This window comes from Psammomys obesus, unplaced genomic scaffold, assembly GCF_907164565.1.
Source record: "Psammomys obesus unplaced genomic scaffold, mPsaObe1.curated_primary_1811, whole genome shotgun sequence".
Lineage (NCBI taxonomy): Eukaryota > Metazoa > Chordata > Mammalia > Rodentia > Muridae > Psammomys > Psammomys obesus.
In genome coordinates this window covers 5,174,912-5,190,804 of record NW_026596466.1, presented here as the reverse complement: position 1 = coordinate 5,190,804, position 15,893 = coordinate 5,174,912, and the positions used below count along the sequence as shown (strand labels likewise).

At 55.6% G+C, this 15,893-nt stretch overlaps 1 protein-coding gene across 2 annotated transcripts in view; it reads right to left on the bottom strand.

Moving 5' to 3' along the window:
• Nucleotides 1–274: 274 nt before the first annotated feature.
• CUNH7orf50 (chromosome unknown C7orf50 homolog) overlaps nucleotides 275–15,893 on the bottom strand; it is a 94,727-nt gene continuing 79,108 nt past the window's right edge. For both annotated transcript variants that reach the window (XM_055598489.1, XM_055598490.1), the window contains exons 3-5: nucleotides 5,093–5,283; nucleotides 2,486–2,567; nucleotides 275–1,358 (exon numbers count right to left, since the gene is read on the bottom strand). In XM_055598489.1, the coding sequence (XP_055454464.1) occupies nucleotides 1,185–1,358; nucleotides 2,486–2,567; nucleotides 5,093–5,283 (447 nt within the window). In that variant the 3' untranslated portion in view covers nucleotides 275–1,184. The remainder of the gene's footprint in view (nucleotides 1,359–2,485; nucleotides 2,568–5,092; nucleotides 5,284–15,893) is intronic.

The following is a 15,893-nucleotide window of genomic DNA, read 5'->3' as shown; positions in this document are numbered from 1 at the left end:
TTCAGTCTTGGGGCTTTATTTGGTTTTGAGACAGGCTTTCTCCGTGTAGCCCAGGCTGTCCTGGAACTCACTCTGTAGACTAGGCTGGCCTAGAACTCAGAGATCTGCCTGAGAGCTGGGATTATGCATGAGAGTCTCAGGGCTTTAAGGACAAAGGTTTCAGTCTTAAAGCCGCTTATGGAAAACAGCCTTCCATGGTTTTGTCTCCCCCTCAGCCTCTCAGAAACAAAGCTATGTTATCTGCAGATTGTGCCGAAATAAACAGTCATGAATATGCAAATGTGCTTTCATCTTTAATAAATTGCAAATTATATGTATTCAGAATTGTTTTAAAATAAACTTCTCATGATCTAGTATACATTTATCTGTAAACCTCTTTTATATACTTCTATAGCCAGGGGACACTTTGGTGCAAAGGGTGCTTTGGGCTGGAGAACAGGACACAGAAGGCGGACACTGCATGGCTTCCTCGAGGACCCCAGGGAACCCACTGCTCACTGAGCTAGACTTGTGTCGCCCATCCCCCGTGGCTGTCTGTGCCCTCCCTATGTGGCTTTTATGGATGACTCCATGGTCTGAAGGGAAAGTCCCCCAGTGGGAGTGGGTATGTGTTCTGATGGTGACACCAGTCCAGACAGAAATGTAAGGTCATTCGTTTCCAACAGGCTGGCTGAGACAGTCAATGAAAAATGAATGCTGCTGGCCCGTGGCTGCTGAACTGAGGAGGATCACAGAGCAGCAGCCTCTGGTAGCTTGTGGGCAGCCGCACGGGCCCAGGGTCCTCGCTACAGGCCCCTAGCGGGTCTCCCTGCAGACAGGTGAGTTACGTCTAGGCTGCACTGCAGAGGCCCTGACTGAGTACGTAGGAGACCACCACCCCAACAGCAGGGAGTCCCGGTTGATGGAGAAAGCCAGCATGGGCCAGTCTCTAAGATATACCTGGTGGGAAAACAGAATCTGTTCACAGCCACGCTGGGGCCACAGACGCGCGGGTGGCACCTCGGAGTCAGGAGACCATGTTCAAGTCTAAAGGCATCAGCTTGTAGGGAGGGGGATGGAGGGCTCTTCCCAGAACTTAGGAAGGAAGTCCTCGAGCCAGATAAGCTTCTGGAGACCTGCTTGATCCCATAGTGGTGGGAGGAGGTGGCCAGGGTGTCCTCAGGGCCCAAGGCTGCCCCCTCCCATTAGGAGAGCAGCTGCAGCACCTGCCGGAGGCGCTGCACCTTCCCCAGCGGCGGGTCTCTGGCCTCATCCATCTCCTGCATCAGGGCCTCAGCCTTCTGGATCGTCAGCTCTCGGGCACTGCCCTTCAAACCCTCGAGGTAGTTCAGCAGGGTAAAAAAGTGCTCATCAGGGACCTGGAGGGCGAAGGGGGCAGTGTTGAGGGCCAGGGCATGGGGACCCTGAGCAGTGGGCAGGCAAGGTACTCACGTGGAGACAGCAGCAATGGGAGACTGGGCTTTCTCCCCGTGTTTGCGGGGGGGCTGGGGGGACAACCTACGTCACCCTCACGATGGGGTCTCCCACCAGAGCTGTGTGCAAAGGACCCCAGACCGCCTGTTGCTCTTTGTCAGGACAAGAAGTGGGCACACGTGGGAAAGAGGCCAATGCGCAGGCTCGGCACTCCCGTGACTCAGACATTCCCTATATACATTTTAAAAACTTCTTTTCTTTTGAGACATCATCTCTAGCCCAGGCTGGCCTTGAACTTGCTAAATACCCAAGGATGACTGTACAACCCCTCATCCTTCTCCCTCTCCTGGGGCAGTGCTGGGATTACGGGTGTGTACCACCATACCCGGTTTATACAGTGCCCGCTGGGCACACGCTCCGCCCACAAGCCCCAGCCTCTGACTCTGTTTCTATTAAGATCGTCTGTTTTCAGTATATCCACCTCCGTATAGAGGAGGTGCATGTCCTTGCCTGAAGGTGGGTGGGGCTGACAGGCATGGCTCCCACTTGGTGCCTCCAAGGGGCACGCAAGGCGCATCCTACGCCCTGTGCGACAGAACAGTGACACATAAGGGGACTGCCTGCCTGCCCTGGGGGGAGGGGTGTGAAGCTCCAGCAAGACAAAGGGCTTCTGGGAGCTCAGGGTGGCTCCTGCCCCTAACTTAGCTGGGAGGCTGTTTCCAAATTCTACCGCATCCCAAGGAACCAAATCCTGCCTTGAGAAGAGCCCAGCACATGCACACTCTTGCACAGGTGCACAGGCAGGTGACACTGGGGACAAGAAAGGGATCAAGGGTCCTGGCAAACGGGTAGAGGGGACCCCACGACGCACGGGACCACAGGGGCTACGTGTGCCTACGTGTGCAGAGTCCCTCTCCTGGGTCCTCCCCGCTGTAGATGGACCTCATAGCAGGTGAGCTGCCCTCCCTGTGGAGGACCCCATCTACGTGTCCGCCCACCACACACGGCCTCTATGGGCTGAATGTCCACTGCCCATGGAGGGCCCACCCTGGCCGGACCACCGTGAGCACACCTTGTCCTCGTCATACATGTGCAGCAGGAGCCATGTCTGCCTCGTCTTCTGGAATTTCCAGCTCTCCTGCTTCCGGGCCCACCTGGGAACCAAGACAGACACTCAGGGTATGGAGAACAGTCCCGGGGCTCAGGTCACCTGAGAACATGGTGGCAGAGTCTGGCTCAGGGGGATACCCACTTTGGGGGTCCCTCAGTCTACCTGGGCTCCTACATTTGTAACATTAGGGATACAGCGCCATTTTCCAGCTCCACAATTCATTTTACAACATGAACGGGAGCTCCTTCTAGATTTCCTGAATTCATGAACTCTTTTATGCCTTTTCTTTTTTTTTTTTTGAGACAGTCTTGTATAGCCAAGCTGGCCTCAAATTCACCGTGTAATCAGGCTGATGACCATGCCTCAGTCTCTAAGTGCTGGAACTATAGAAGAGTGACAACATGCCTGGCTCAATTATTGATCTTTTCCTTTCTACTTTCATGTGTGTGCACATTTGCAAGCTTGCAGGTGTATGTGTGTGTGTGTGTGTGTGTGTGTGTGTGTAGGTCTGAGGTTGGAAATCACTGCAATCATTCTTCCAGGGGCTCTTAATCAAATGCAGATCTTGCCAATATGGCCAATCTCCCTAGCCAGTTTGGACTGGGGATTCCTAATCTCTGCCATCTGAAGATGGACTTACAGGCAGGCCCCACGCTTTTACTTGAGTTCTGGGGAGCCACACTTGATCCCCCAGCTTCTATGGTAAACGTTTTAAGGACTGAGTCCACTCCCCAGCCTTGGTTCATGAATTCATCACTGGTGTTTCTGCCTAGGCTGGGGCAGGTCTGGAACGTGCCATCATTAGTGGACATTTCCTTGCAGGCCCCTGAGTGACTGGGCATGACCACCAGCCCACCCGCCAAGTCTCTACATCCTCCTGGGCAGAGGCACCAGGGTGGAAGGACCAAGCCTGGTACTCAGCCTCGCACCTCGGGCCCTTGCTCTGGCTCTCACAGCTGCTGCACAAGGCTCACAGGCTGTCTGTCCACTGAAGCCACAGTTCCTCATCGTCCTCCTGAGCTCTACCCAATACCCACCTGAATGTTCAGCCAGGTCCAAGGAGGGGCTCAGGGTGTGCAAGGCCCTCAAAGGCAGTGAGTCATCTTCCGACTTGCGTCCTGTTTCAAGTTCCCTATACCACGTATCCCTCCACCCCTCACAAACCCTAACTCCCCGAGAACAGCTCCTCAAGAGCAGAAGAAGGCAAAGGGACAGGATCAAAGGGGAGGCAGGACACCAGCCTGAGAAAGTCAGCTAGAAGTTACATACAGACTTGCATCGCTCAAGCTGAAGCGGTTATTTGGCTGGGCTAATTCTGAACTCAGTGGGCTGCAGGGTGGAAGCAAGTGGCCCTCTGACAGGACAAAGGCACCTTCAGGTCCACCCTTGTCCCTGGCTGCTCTGTAGTTGGGAAAAGTGAGGCTGTGCCATCCACCCCGATCTGGATACAAAGGCAGAGAACGAAGGGGCATCACAGCTTAAGCACACCCGGGGGAGCAAAAGTCTTGGGTTTCCTTAAAAACTCAGTTATGTGGTGTAAACTGGTTTTTGTTTTAATCCCAAGTGTGGGATTTGGAGTTGCTTTTAGTTTGTCCACAGCTGATAACTGCCTCGGGCGGCTCAGAGAGGGGCATGGTCTTTGCTAGCTGGTTAGAGCCTCCTTCGGGCTGGGAGAGTCGAGTTATCTTTGCCAGCTGAACTCTGGGAGAGTATAAATATGAGAGAGAGCGAGAGAAAGAGAATGAGGGTTTTGAGGAGACAGACGGAGGAGGAAGAAGCTGCTTGTTCATTCCACTGCTGCCGTTTGCCTTTGCTGGACTGCTAGATATCCTGACGACTGAGGCTGGCATTTTCCCAAAGAACCAGATGAGCCGACCAGCGGGAAGGGGAAGGGGCTGGAGGGACAGCCTAGTAGTTAAGGGTGTGTACACTCTTGCACCTGGACTCCAGCTCCAGGGATTCTGACACTGTCTTCTGCCTCCAAGAGTATATGAATTCACGTGCAGGAGTGCAGAGAATTAAAAATAAAACTGCCGGTCTCAGTGGGCACGCCTTTAATCCCAGCACTCAGGAGGCAGAGGCAGGCTGATCTCTTAGTTTGAGGCCAGCCTAGTCTACAGATCGAGTCCTCCGGGATAGCCAAGGCTACACAAAGAAACCCTGACTTGAAAAACCAACAGATAAAATAAAATTTAAAAACAAACAAACAAACAAACAAACAAACAAACAAAAACACCTAGAAGATTCCTAGCTGCAGAATTGTCACAATTTAAGGACTCGTCCTCCCCACCTTCCGGAACACCCATTTTCAGTGCTCAGGTAGATGGGGGTACGTCTGCAGGCTGGGCACACAGTGGCCACAGGACAAAAGGGTAAAAAGAAAAGGGGAAGCGCCTGAGGGCAGTTCTGTGGCCATGGGAACAGACAGGGCAGCAGCTTCTCCAACACCAGTCAAAAGGTGACTGGGCTGGACCATCTACCCTTCCCCACCTGCCACAACACACCAGCCTCTGCCCAGCACCGTGGCAGTGGCAGCATGTTCTAGATTCAGCCCATGACAGTACTTACCCTTGGAGGTACTCCAGGGCCAGAACGGCAGCCGAGGGGCTGGCTGGCAGGGTCTGCACCCTGGCTGTCTGCGCCCCAGCAATGCCTGCCTCTCGCAGCCGCTTCTTCTCTTCCTTCTTCCGCTCCTTCTTCAGTTTCCTCTCCACGACCCTCCTCTCCTCTGGGGACAGCTCAGGGCTGGCCTCCCGCACCTGAAAGTCAAGGACAGGCTATCAGTGTGGGTGTGGATGTGGGCCCAGGCCAGCATACTGCCCGCCCACCCTTCTAGTCACAGTCCACAGGAGGTTCAGAAGGTCACATGTGGGAGGCAAATGTGGGGTCAGCTGAGGTGCTGGGCACCCGACAGGTGTCAAGTGGACAGATGGCAGTCTCTTCCCTTCATTGCTTCCTGAGCCCCGTGCAGTGACCACAGCAGCCATCAGAGGGCAGCAGTGCCACGGACACGGCATCTGTTCTTTTCTGGCAAAGGAGGCTGCTGGCTCTGGCCCTTCCTGAAGACCCAGGCTCTGGTGGGAGGTGGAGGGCGGCTGGCGTGGTCTCCCGCTAGGCACACCTCTCCACGAGGCCCCCCGCAGAGCGGGAGCTCAGCCACGGTAGGGCTTTGCCCGCCCTCGGGAAGCACCACTCCCGGAGGCACCTTGCCAAGGAAGTCCACGCCTGCCCTCCCTCCCTCCTCCTCCCCCGGGAGCATGCCTGAGGCCAGCACTGCAGAGGCATTCAGCAGTGCCAGAGAGCTCAAACCATGCTGTCTTTCCTGGAAAAAGCAGAAGCAGTGCTGACTCTGACGTAGCCAGCAGCCCGGAAAGGGCGTGGGGACATGAGGAAAAGAGGAACAGAGCACACCACCCCAGCCTTTCCAGGAAGGGCGTGCTGTGCTGTGACCCCAGGTTCCCAGTGGTCCCACCCCCCAGGGCTGAGTAACTGGATATGGATACAGCAAACAGAAGAGCTCCCTTGCCTTTATGTGGTGCAGGTCTTTAGCCCCAGCACTCGGGAGGCAGAGGCAGGCAGATCGCTGTGCATTCAAAACCAGCTTGGTTTACAAAGCAAGTCTGGGACAGCCAAGGCTCCACAGAGAAACCCTGGCTCAAAAAACCAAAACCAACCAACCAACCCAACACCTCCCCAAACCCAACAAAACAACAACACAAACAGAAGCGCTCCCTCCTCCGTGGGAACCCCAGACCCACAGCCCAAGCATAGGACACATCTGCTCAACAAGAGCAGTTTCCTGTCAGTCTACTGAGGAGCTGGGACAGCAGGGACTCCAGAGGCCACAGCAGGGCACCGTCCCCACACGGCAGCCTTTGCCTGGCGCCCAAGGCAAACTCTTGCTTCTCTTCCCCACAGACACCTTGCATCCCCTCAAACTGGAGAGGTTCCAATTTGAGGTGGCATTCTGGGCAGGGTGCTAGGGTCACGAAGAGGAGCCTGGGGGTGTCAACTTGGGCCCTGGGGGCAGAAGGGGAGTCTGGTTGCCCCAGCTGCCAGCTGCGTGGCTGAGTGCTGTATAAACTGCAGCACTGAAGGAAGTGGACAGGCCTCCCTGGGCAGGCCTGCCTCTGACCCCACACCACATGGGTAGCAAGGCACCACCCAGGCCAGGGTCCATCAAGGGAGCAGGCAGGGCAGCGGGGAGCAGTTTGGTGCGTGAGCTGGGGAGGGTGGGAAGCTGGTGGGTGTGATCTCTGCACAGCCCCAGGATCCTGCTCTCTGCGCCTGGAGATGCTGCCTGCACACAGACTAGCAGCAATGATGGTTCTTTGATGTCCCCTGGGGCTCTGCAGCCTATACACCCCCCTCCACTGGGAGGCCATGGACCCTGGATTGGACTGGTGCAAGAAGCCACGAAAAACCAATGGTAGACTCCAGGCTGCTCGGGAAACCGGCAGAGACACTGTCCGAATGAGACCCTGGTGGACAGGCCATCCCATGGGTTCTCTGGGGAACTGAGTCCACACGGACGCCGCACTTCTGTTCCCTACCGGGTCCCGCCTGGGACTCAGCCACATGGCGGCCTCATTATGGAACTTCGATCATCAAGTACAAGAATAACTTCCTGCTTCTGCTGCAAGTGCTCTGAGGTCCCTCTTCAGGGACCCTGCCATGCTGTCTCTAGCAGGTCTGAGCTCTCCTCCAAGGCTCTGCCACACTGTTGCCTGTCTGTCCACGATGCTAGTAACACTCTTCTAAAAGACAGACCTGCTTCCACGGTGGTGGTTCTCAACCTGGGGGTCGTGACCCCAAAGATCGTCAGGAAACAGATATATACCTTACAATCCACAACAGCAGCAAAATTTACAGTTATGAAGTAGTAACAAAAGTAATTTTATGGCTGGGGGTCACCACAACCTGAGGACATATGTTACGGGGTCCCAGCCTTAGCAAGGTTGAGAAGCACTGCTCTGCGGTAGTCTGCCTCAGGGTGCCCCATGAACGCCTCCCACCCCCACCCCACCCCCTCACACTGCCCCTCCGAGGGAGAACACGCTGGCCCCTGTGAAGACTAGAGGGAGGTCTCTATCTGTAGCCATTGGAGTAAGCACATCTCAGCACTGTGACGTCTGTGCCTTGGGATCTGATGAAGAGACAGGACAAGCAAGGCATCAGTCAAGGCAACAGAACGGGGGCTGGGACCATAGCTCAGCTGGCACAGTGTCGGAGCTCCTGGAACTGGAGTTATGGATGGTGTGATCATGTGGGCACTGAGAGTTGGAACTGGGTCCTCCGGAAGATTGACAAGTGCTCTACACCGCTAAGCCACCTGCCCAGCCCTCTGGTTTCAAGAGAGGGACTTGACATGTGGCCCAGGCTGGCAACTCTGTCTCTGCAGCCTCCGCAGTGCTAGGATGAGAGCCGCCTTTCCCCTGCTCCCCCTTTTAAAGACAGGAGCTTATATAGAGAGCCTTAAACTCTCTATATAGCGTTGCACACACATGCAGTAAAAAGCACCACAGGGTGCGGAAACGGCTCTGTGGTTTAGTGTGCTTCTTGCTCTTACAGAGGACCTGGGTTTGGTTCCTGGCATCCACATGGTGGCTCACAACCATCCAGAAGCTCCAATGCCCTCTTCTGAACTCTGTGGGAACACGTGCGGTGGGCATGGGTACTCATAGGTAAAACCCGCACCCATGTAACAGTCTAAACAAGACTTTTTCTGTTTTTGTTTTTTCGAGACAGGGTTTCTCTGAGTAGCCTTGGTTGTTCTGGGCTCACTTAGTAGACCAGGCTGGCCTTAAACTCAAGAGATCCACCTGCCTCTGCCTCCTGGAGTGCTGGGATTACAGGCGTGCACCACCTCGCCCGGCTAAAAGTAAGTTTTTTAAAACCCACAAAGTGCCGTTGCATCAGAAACATCAACTGGGGACCTCAGCCTCCTCCTGCCGGGTCTTGTCTGGACATTTCCTTTCAAAATGCTTTCCTGTCCTGCATTAAGCTCCATTTCCCTTGAGAAATGGTACTAATTTCACTTGAAAGCGCCCTGTGCACTTGTTGAAAACCTCAAACAAGATCTCCAGAGAGCTGACTGGATGAAGCCTGGCTCCTCGTTTGGGAATTTGGAGTTCCTGTCTGTCCCATGGTACAATGGGACACTTGGGTGGCCAAAATAGACTCCACACCCTGTGGAGGGTCCTTGTGTGGATGGTGGGCTGGCCACCTTGTCATCCCTACCACAGCCCAGAGGTGGCAAGGAAGCCAGTTGTGCTTGGTAGGCCAACACTTCGGGGCCACAGCAGAATCAGCACGCATTTGGGGTTTCTCCACCCACATCTGCCATCAATACTCTTGGTTTGCAGCTGAGTCAGGCCTCAACAGCCTTGGCAGCTAAATTCAAGATTGCCTGGCCCCTATTACACACTAGGAGGCCTTGGAACGCAAACAGGAGAGCAAGAGGGCCCACGACAGGGTGCCAGCCGCAGCCTGAGCTGTGAGACCAGGTCCTCATTATCCCCAAGACTCAAGGTCTCATGCGCTCATGGATTTGAGAACAGGTTCCAAGCACAGGACTTTCCATCGCTGACATACACTGGTCCGTCCATCTGCTAAGCAGCCTGATGGGGCTGGGGTTAGCTTCAAGCTGTCCCACAATTATAAAGCCCAGGCTAGCCTCCACTTGGAGGCAATCTTGCCTCAGCCTCCCCCAGTTCTGGGAGCAAATACAAACACTCTACCCAAAGGCATTCAGAAGACTCCTGGCCAGCCATTCTGGGCCACGGCAGTAATAGGAGCCTGGCCTGTCTGTGCCTGTTGTAAGGCAAGGCTGCTTCACTCTATCGCCTATGAGCAGGGCCATCCAGGTCACTGGCGTTTTCTGCCAGAGAAAGACTCTGGCTAGCGCTGTCTCTTGCCATCACCAGGTGCATGCAACCCCAGGATCAGCCTTGAACTCAGGGCGGCTGCGTGGGCTTCGCTTGTTTGTTCACAGATTTCATCAGGAACCCCTGGCTGAAACCTGTTTTTGAAGCCTCAGGGCCTGAGGAGACAGGTGAGTACGGCAGCACACCCCCTGTGCCTCAAGGCCCTCAGGGTTCCACAGAGGTCCATAGAGCACTTCTGTGTGGAAGGCTGAGAAAGGGCCTTCACCAGCTGCTGAAAGCTGGGCCGCGTCGCTTAGCTGTTACTCCATGCTTCTCTATGAAAAAGACCTACCCAGGGCAGCGTTTCTACAACATAACACCTTCAGCTCAGGTGATGCGGTCAGCATGGGGCAAAGCAGGACTTGTTCTCTCTCCTCATGGCCCAGTGTCGCTCTGGATGCCATTGTTCAAGGCCCAGAACCAGAGTCTTAGGGACCTTTCTTTACTCTGTATGCTAAGTGGGCACTCCCTGCTTGCCACACTTTTGTTTTTCAAAACATAGCATAAATAACACTCAGGATGAGAGTTCAAGGCTAGCCTAGGCTCTACAGTAAGTCTGTCCCAAAATAAAAACCTCAAAGGCTCAGTTGTAGAGGGCCAATGCCAGGAACGCTGCTTTGTAGGGTCCTTCTCCTTGGAGTAACTGAGGTCAGGGGTAAGGATAAACATGGCTGAGGACCCTCTCTCGTCCCCACCCCATCTGCGTGAGCAGAGCAGCCGCACTGGGCACATGCCTGAGGGGCAGGGAATCCAATCCTTCCACCACACACACAGGACAGCGTCCCAAGGGCATGGCAGGTGGGCTGACGGGTCTTCCGCCTACCACATACCCAGGCGGTGCCTCTGTGGCTGGGGAGTGCTCGCTGACACCCCTGCACCCGTCCACCAGCCACTGGGATGCTTTAGGTATGGCCTCCAAGTGACAGCGATGTCTGAGGGGAAGGACATGAGCCCTGTGGAGGCTGAAGGGGCTGGATGCCAAGGCCGGTGGACTCTGGTCTAGAGACAGGGTGTCTGTTCCCACTGCCCAGCCCACAGCCGTGTCTCCCCCCCCCCACGTGGAAGCAGCCCGAGTCCAGGGTCCTACAGAGATGTGCAACCTTGAGAGCCCACTCTAGTTCCCAGACTTCAGCAGACTATTGCCCAACTATGTGCACACACAGCAGCAAAGTTTTCTGAAAACAAAATGAGAAAATAATGAAGAGTGAGGAGGGATCGTGTTTTAAATGAAGCTTTTTATTAGGAGATAATTATGGAAACACAGGTGATGTGGGAAGTGACGTTGGGACAACTGCCAGGCCACGTGGTCTCTTTATCTGGTCACGCACAGTGGATTCACCTTGCTACACTGGATACACACGCCCAGGGGAACCTGGAAGGCCTGATCTCCCTTCCCTCCCTCCTCAGCATCTTAGACTTAGATGATTAAGAGGCACCTTGCTTCTTCCTCTGGAGAGGAACCAACGTCCCTTCCACTCTGAACCACGAACGGCCTGCAGAGCCGCACACCCGGCTCAGGACGGTCCTGCGCGCACAGGCTGCTGCCGAAAGCCGGCGGTCTGCGGGCGGTGTCTGCGGGCAGTGCAGGGGTGGACGCCGGCTCTGTCGTCGAGGCGCTCACAGGCAGGCACACGTGAGCTCCTGGAGGACAGGGACGGTGGCCGCCCCGTCCGCTCTGCATCCGTGCTCTCGACACCTCAGTGCCAAGGCCAAGGGTGGTGCCCACCCAGGTATTTCCTTCTAGAAGTGAGTTTTAAATGCACAAAGTGCCAGGGCACCCCTGCTTCCTCAATGAACTGAACCGAGGAACTGAGCAGCAGATCTGACGCTCCACCTGGACAGTAAGATGAAGGAGACGGAGCCATCACCAGCTGCCAGGGGAAACAAGAACCCCTGAAGTGATGCCGGGCCCAGGCTCTGTCGGGACATAGGCCCTTCTGCAGTCATGGCAGAAACATCACTTGGGGGTGGGGGAGCTTATCAGACAGGGTAAAACCTGACCGTGACCGTGAAGGGAGGATTCTGGACCCCTGAGAAGCGCCTCTCTTCCACCCCCACAGGGCCTCTAGGCTGGGAGTGCCCCCACTGCAGGAGGGCTTCCGTGGTTCTCTGACCTCAACCCACCTGACTCAGGCTGACCGGCCCCACTGACAAGCTTACAAAGGGCCCATCGGTTTTCTGGGTACTAATTCCTACGACCGCCTTACAACCTGCCATTCACAGGTCCGTCCTCCATCACTCCCCGGCCCAGCTCCACCACGGGAGCAGACACACCCCGGAGCTTGAAGAACTGGGCAGGGGCGGAGACTTTGCTGACTAGGATGAGGGGCTGGCCACAGAAGATAAACCCACCATCTCTGTCCCTTTCTTTGCCTGCAGGTCACAGGAACTGGGCCCAGCAGCTCAGCTCTGGCTAAAGTTCAAGTCTACACTCAATTAGTCCATCAGAGAAGCTCCTGGGCCAAGAGCAAGGACAGAACCAGAGAACCAGTCCCTGCCACTTGAATCTCTCTCTCTCTCTCTCTCTCTCTCTCACACACACACACACACACACACACACACACACACACACACGGTGGTGGTGGGGGACAGGGGATGACAAGACAGGCCTACACCCAGGTTTATTCAGAAGCAGCGGACAGGCAGGCCTGGAGGCTCTGCAGGCCTGGAGACGAGGAGGTCTCTGAGCAGACACCTGCAGTAGGAAACCCTGAAGGGAAGGAGTGGGGTTCTGAGACGAGGAAGCTGCACACAGCTTTCTATCTAGTCGGGCATGACAGGACTCCATGCAAAAGAGGGAGGCAGGCAGATGGGATCAACTGCCCCCTGCTACTGCGTACATTCCCATGCCGGGAAGGGCCTGCTGGCTCAGAACCCCTGTGCAGGCAGAGGCCACACCGCATCCCCGGGGCTGAGTCTGTCTCGTCTGCTTGGCTTCAGCGGCAACCTAGCTGTAGGCCTGTTTAAAAAAATGTCCTGAAGAGGCCCGCTCCTTTTGTAGTCCCTGGCTGGCTGGCTTCTCTCTAGCCAGGGCCAGGTACCCACTTCCCCTTCTCTAGAGCTTCATGCTTGCCCACCACAGAGATGGCTGCTCCCACATCCACAGGTCCCAACCCCAATCCTAGCTGAGCCTCTGAGTAGACAGACAAGGCCTTTGATTTTGCCTTCCTCTGGACAGCAGCTGTCTCCACATGCAAACCTGCCTGGTGGGCTCCCAAGTGACATTAGGCTCACGGCAGCTTTCTCGCTGTGCCTGACAGAAAGTGACTCACTAGGAACCCAGAACTACCCTGCTTCTACAGCAGAAATGTGAAGACAGCTCTGGGTCAACGAGGGCAGGGACGCCCAGAACAAACACAGAGGCACAAATGGCGAACACGGTCCGGGACAGCTGGTGCTACCTTGTTTGTGCTGATCTTGCTATTTTAAAGCAAATGGACTCGGAATGCTTTCAAGCCCATCAGGCAAAGTGCAGAGTCATCCAAGGCAGGGGCGCATACAGCTGCAACTGCAGAAAATGGTGTCTCAAGGAAAAAAACGGAACATTTATGCACAGTAAGACTTATTAAACACCAGGCTCCCGAGCTGGGGAGCAGCCTGTGACCCTATTCCTTCTGCTCCCGGCCAGGTGACGTTGCAAGTGGCGGCCTGCGAGCACAGACTGCAAAGTTCTCACCTAAGGGCCCCAACCTCACCACCTTCCCCTAGACCTTAGGAGCTCCTGCAAAAGGCGCGCCTGAGCCCCGCGCAGTGGAAAGGCGCAGTGGAGAGAGCGACCGGTCCCTGGGGAGAAAAGAGAAACCCAAGAGGCTACTGTGGCAGGCAACACCGAAATCAACGTTACACAGGACTTCATTAAGCAAGTGCCCGTAAGGTTTGCCATTACGCCCCTCCCGGAGTTCTTCACTGAGTTGCCATTTCTGGGTTAGGGCTCTGCACACACCCTACACATCCTCGATTGCCCACACGGTCGGTGGGCTGGTTAATCGGGCAAGCCATCTCAAAGCCAGCCGGCCACTAAGGCGACCAGCAGGGCCCTGGCTGCGGGCCTGGGGCGCAGGGAGCGGAGCGGTGGGAACACCGGGGCGACCTCGCGTGGCTACAGGGCGAGGCCGCCCTCCCGAGCCTCGGGGCCACCTGGCGCCGCCCGCACCCGGACGCGCACTGACCTGGCTCGCTCGCAGGCAGCCGAGAGTCGCTGGCGCGGGCTGCCAGCACCGGAGCGCTCTACAGCAGCCAGCCGGGGACTTGGCCGGAACCAGATCCAGCCGGCTGGACAGTGACGCAGGCGCGTCTGCGCCCGCGGCGTGTGGGCGTGGCCTCTGCCGGTGCACGTGCCCGCACCTCCGGGCTGCGCGTAAATCGTAAATTGGGCATGTGTGTGGCCTCATCCCTGTATAAGCAGGGCTGTGGCTGGGTTTTGCGCTGCGGACCTGGGTTCCGTAGCTCTCCACACAAAATCTGGAGGTGGAGAGGCTCTCAGCAGTTGGGAGCATTTGCTGATCTTGCAGAGGGCCCGTTGGGTTCCTAGAACCCACACATATCTGCATTTCCAGCTCCAGAGGGGCGCGCGCACGCACACACACACACCCCACACACAAAGTGAACAAACGAACGAACGAATGGATGGATGGATGGATGGATGAACAGGGACAAAAAAAAAAAAGGAAAAACCCAGCGATCCTTCTGCCTGGGCCTCTAAGTGCTGTCATTACCGGAACAAGACACCTTGCCAGGTTGGTTACGAACATGCTGCACGTCCACACCAAAGCCTCTGGACCTTGGCAGTTGGGGCAGTACGGGGACGCACCACGGCTGATGGCAGGGCATGTGGTGAAAGGAGAAAGTCTGCTCCCGAGGTTTTGAGGCTTGTGCTCTCGCCGTTCATACAGCACTGAGAGGTCCGCCCACTGTAAGCGCGGTCAGGAAGAAGGGCTGGCATTTCTGGAGACACACGGAGGAGCTGTGGCATCAGAGCGGGCCACGGACAGGGCACAGGGCACACAGTGGCAGACTCCAGTGGGGACACGGAGGTGGTTAGATCCTCTGTGCTATTTTTCCAACAAGGTAACCCCTAACTATTTCAAAATACAAAGTTGAAAATAGCAAAGGTAAAGGAGAGGGGAGAGGACTTTGTGCATTGGCTATCCTAGCTAGTGTTTTGTTTTTTTGAGGAACAGCAATTGAGAAAATGCCTCTGTTAGGCCTGTAGGCAAGTCTGTGGGTGCGTTCTTTTTCATATGTTTGTTAGTGCTTGATATGTGAAAGCCCAGGCCACTATGGGAGTGCCATCCCTGGGCAGGTGGCCCTGGGTGCTGTAAGAAAGCAAACTGGTTAGGCTGCAGAGAGGAAGGCAGTGAACAACTCTTCCTTTGGTGTCTGCTTCAGTTCTTTCCTTGAGTTCCTGTCCTGACTTCCCTCTACCCTGTGTGACCTAAAAGAAATAAACCCTTCCCTCCCCAGTTGCTTTTGCTAACTATGTTTTACCACGGTAACAGAGAGCCTAATAACTAAGACAGCTGGGATTGGCTGGGCAGCCCAGGGCACCCACCCCAGCAGAGCCACTGGCTGATGGTGACAACCTTGGGGAATGAACTCAGTGGTGGGAAGCCCTCCCTAGACTCAGCACCTCCCGGCAGACCAGCCTGGGTTTCCTCCCGCCTTCCTTTCATCAGGGTGCATCAGGTGAAAACGTGAAAATCTCAGGGGGTGGATACAGCCTAGCCCACATGACACCCACCCCCACAAAACAGCGCAGCCGGTTTCCTCCAGCCTGGTGGACAGCAGCATGCATCTCTGTGTGATGCTCACTGTGGACTTCTCCAGCGTGTGCCCATCTATACCCAGCTGGCCAGATCTGGGGATCCGGGCCCTTCATGCACATTTCTGGGGAGAGAGACAGCTGCTGCCACTTGACTGACAGGTGGGGCAAGCAGTGATTGAAAGGCAGAGTCCCAGGCACCTGCGGTGCACAGTGTGCACAGCACGAGGGAAGTGTTATCTACGTGGCTTTCCTTCCTTCCTTCCTTCCTTCCTTCCTTCCTTCCTTCCTTCCTTCCTCCCTCCCTCCCTCCCTCCCTCCCTCCCTCCCTCCCTCCCTTCCTTCCTTCCTTCCTTCCTGAGACAGAGCTTCTCTGTATAGCCTTAGCCACACAGATCTGCTGCCTCTGCATCAAAGGTGTGTGCCACCGTATCGACTAAAGGTGTGGAAAGAAAAGACACCTCCCAGTACACTCTAGTCTGTAGCCACACAGAAAGCTCCAGGGGATCCAACTGTTCCTGGGGCAACAGTGTGTGTGTGTGTGTGTGTACTCGCGCACACACACCTTTGAAGGGCCTCACTTATTTACATAATGATTTAGGGGCTGGAGAGATGGCTCAGGGGTTAAGAGCACTCCCAGAGAACTGGGGTTCGATTCCCAGCATCCATACCAGGCAGCTCA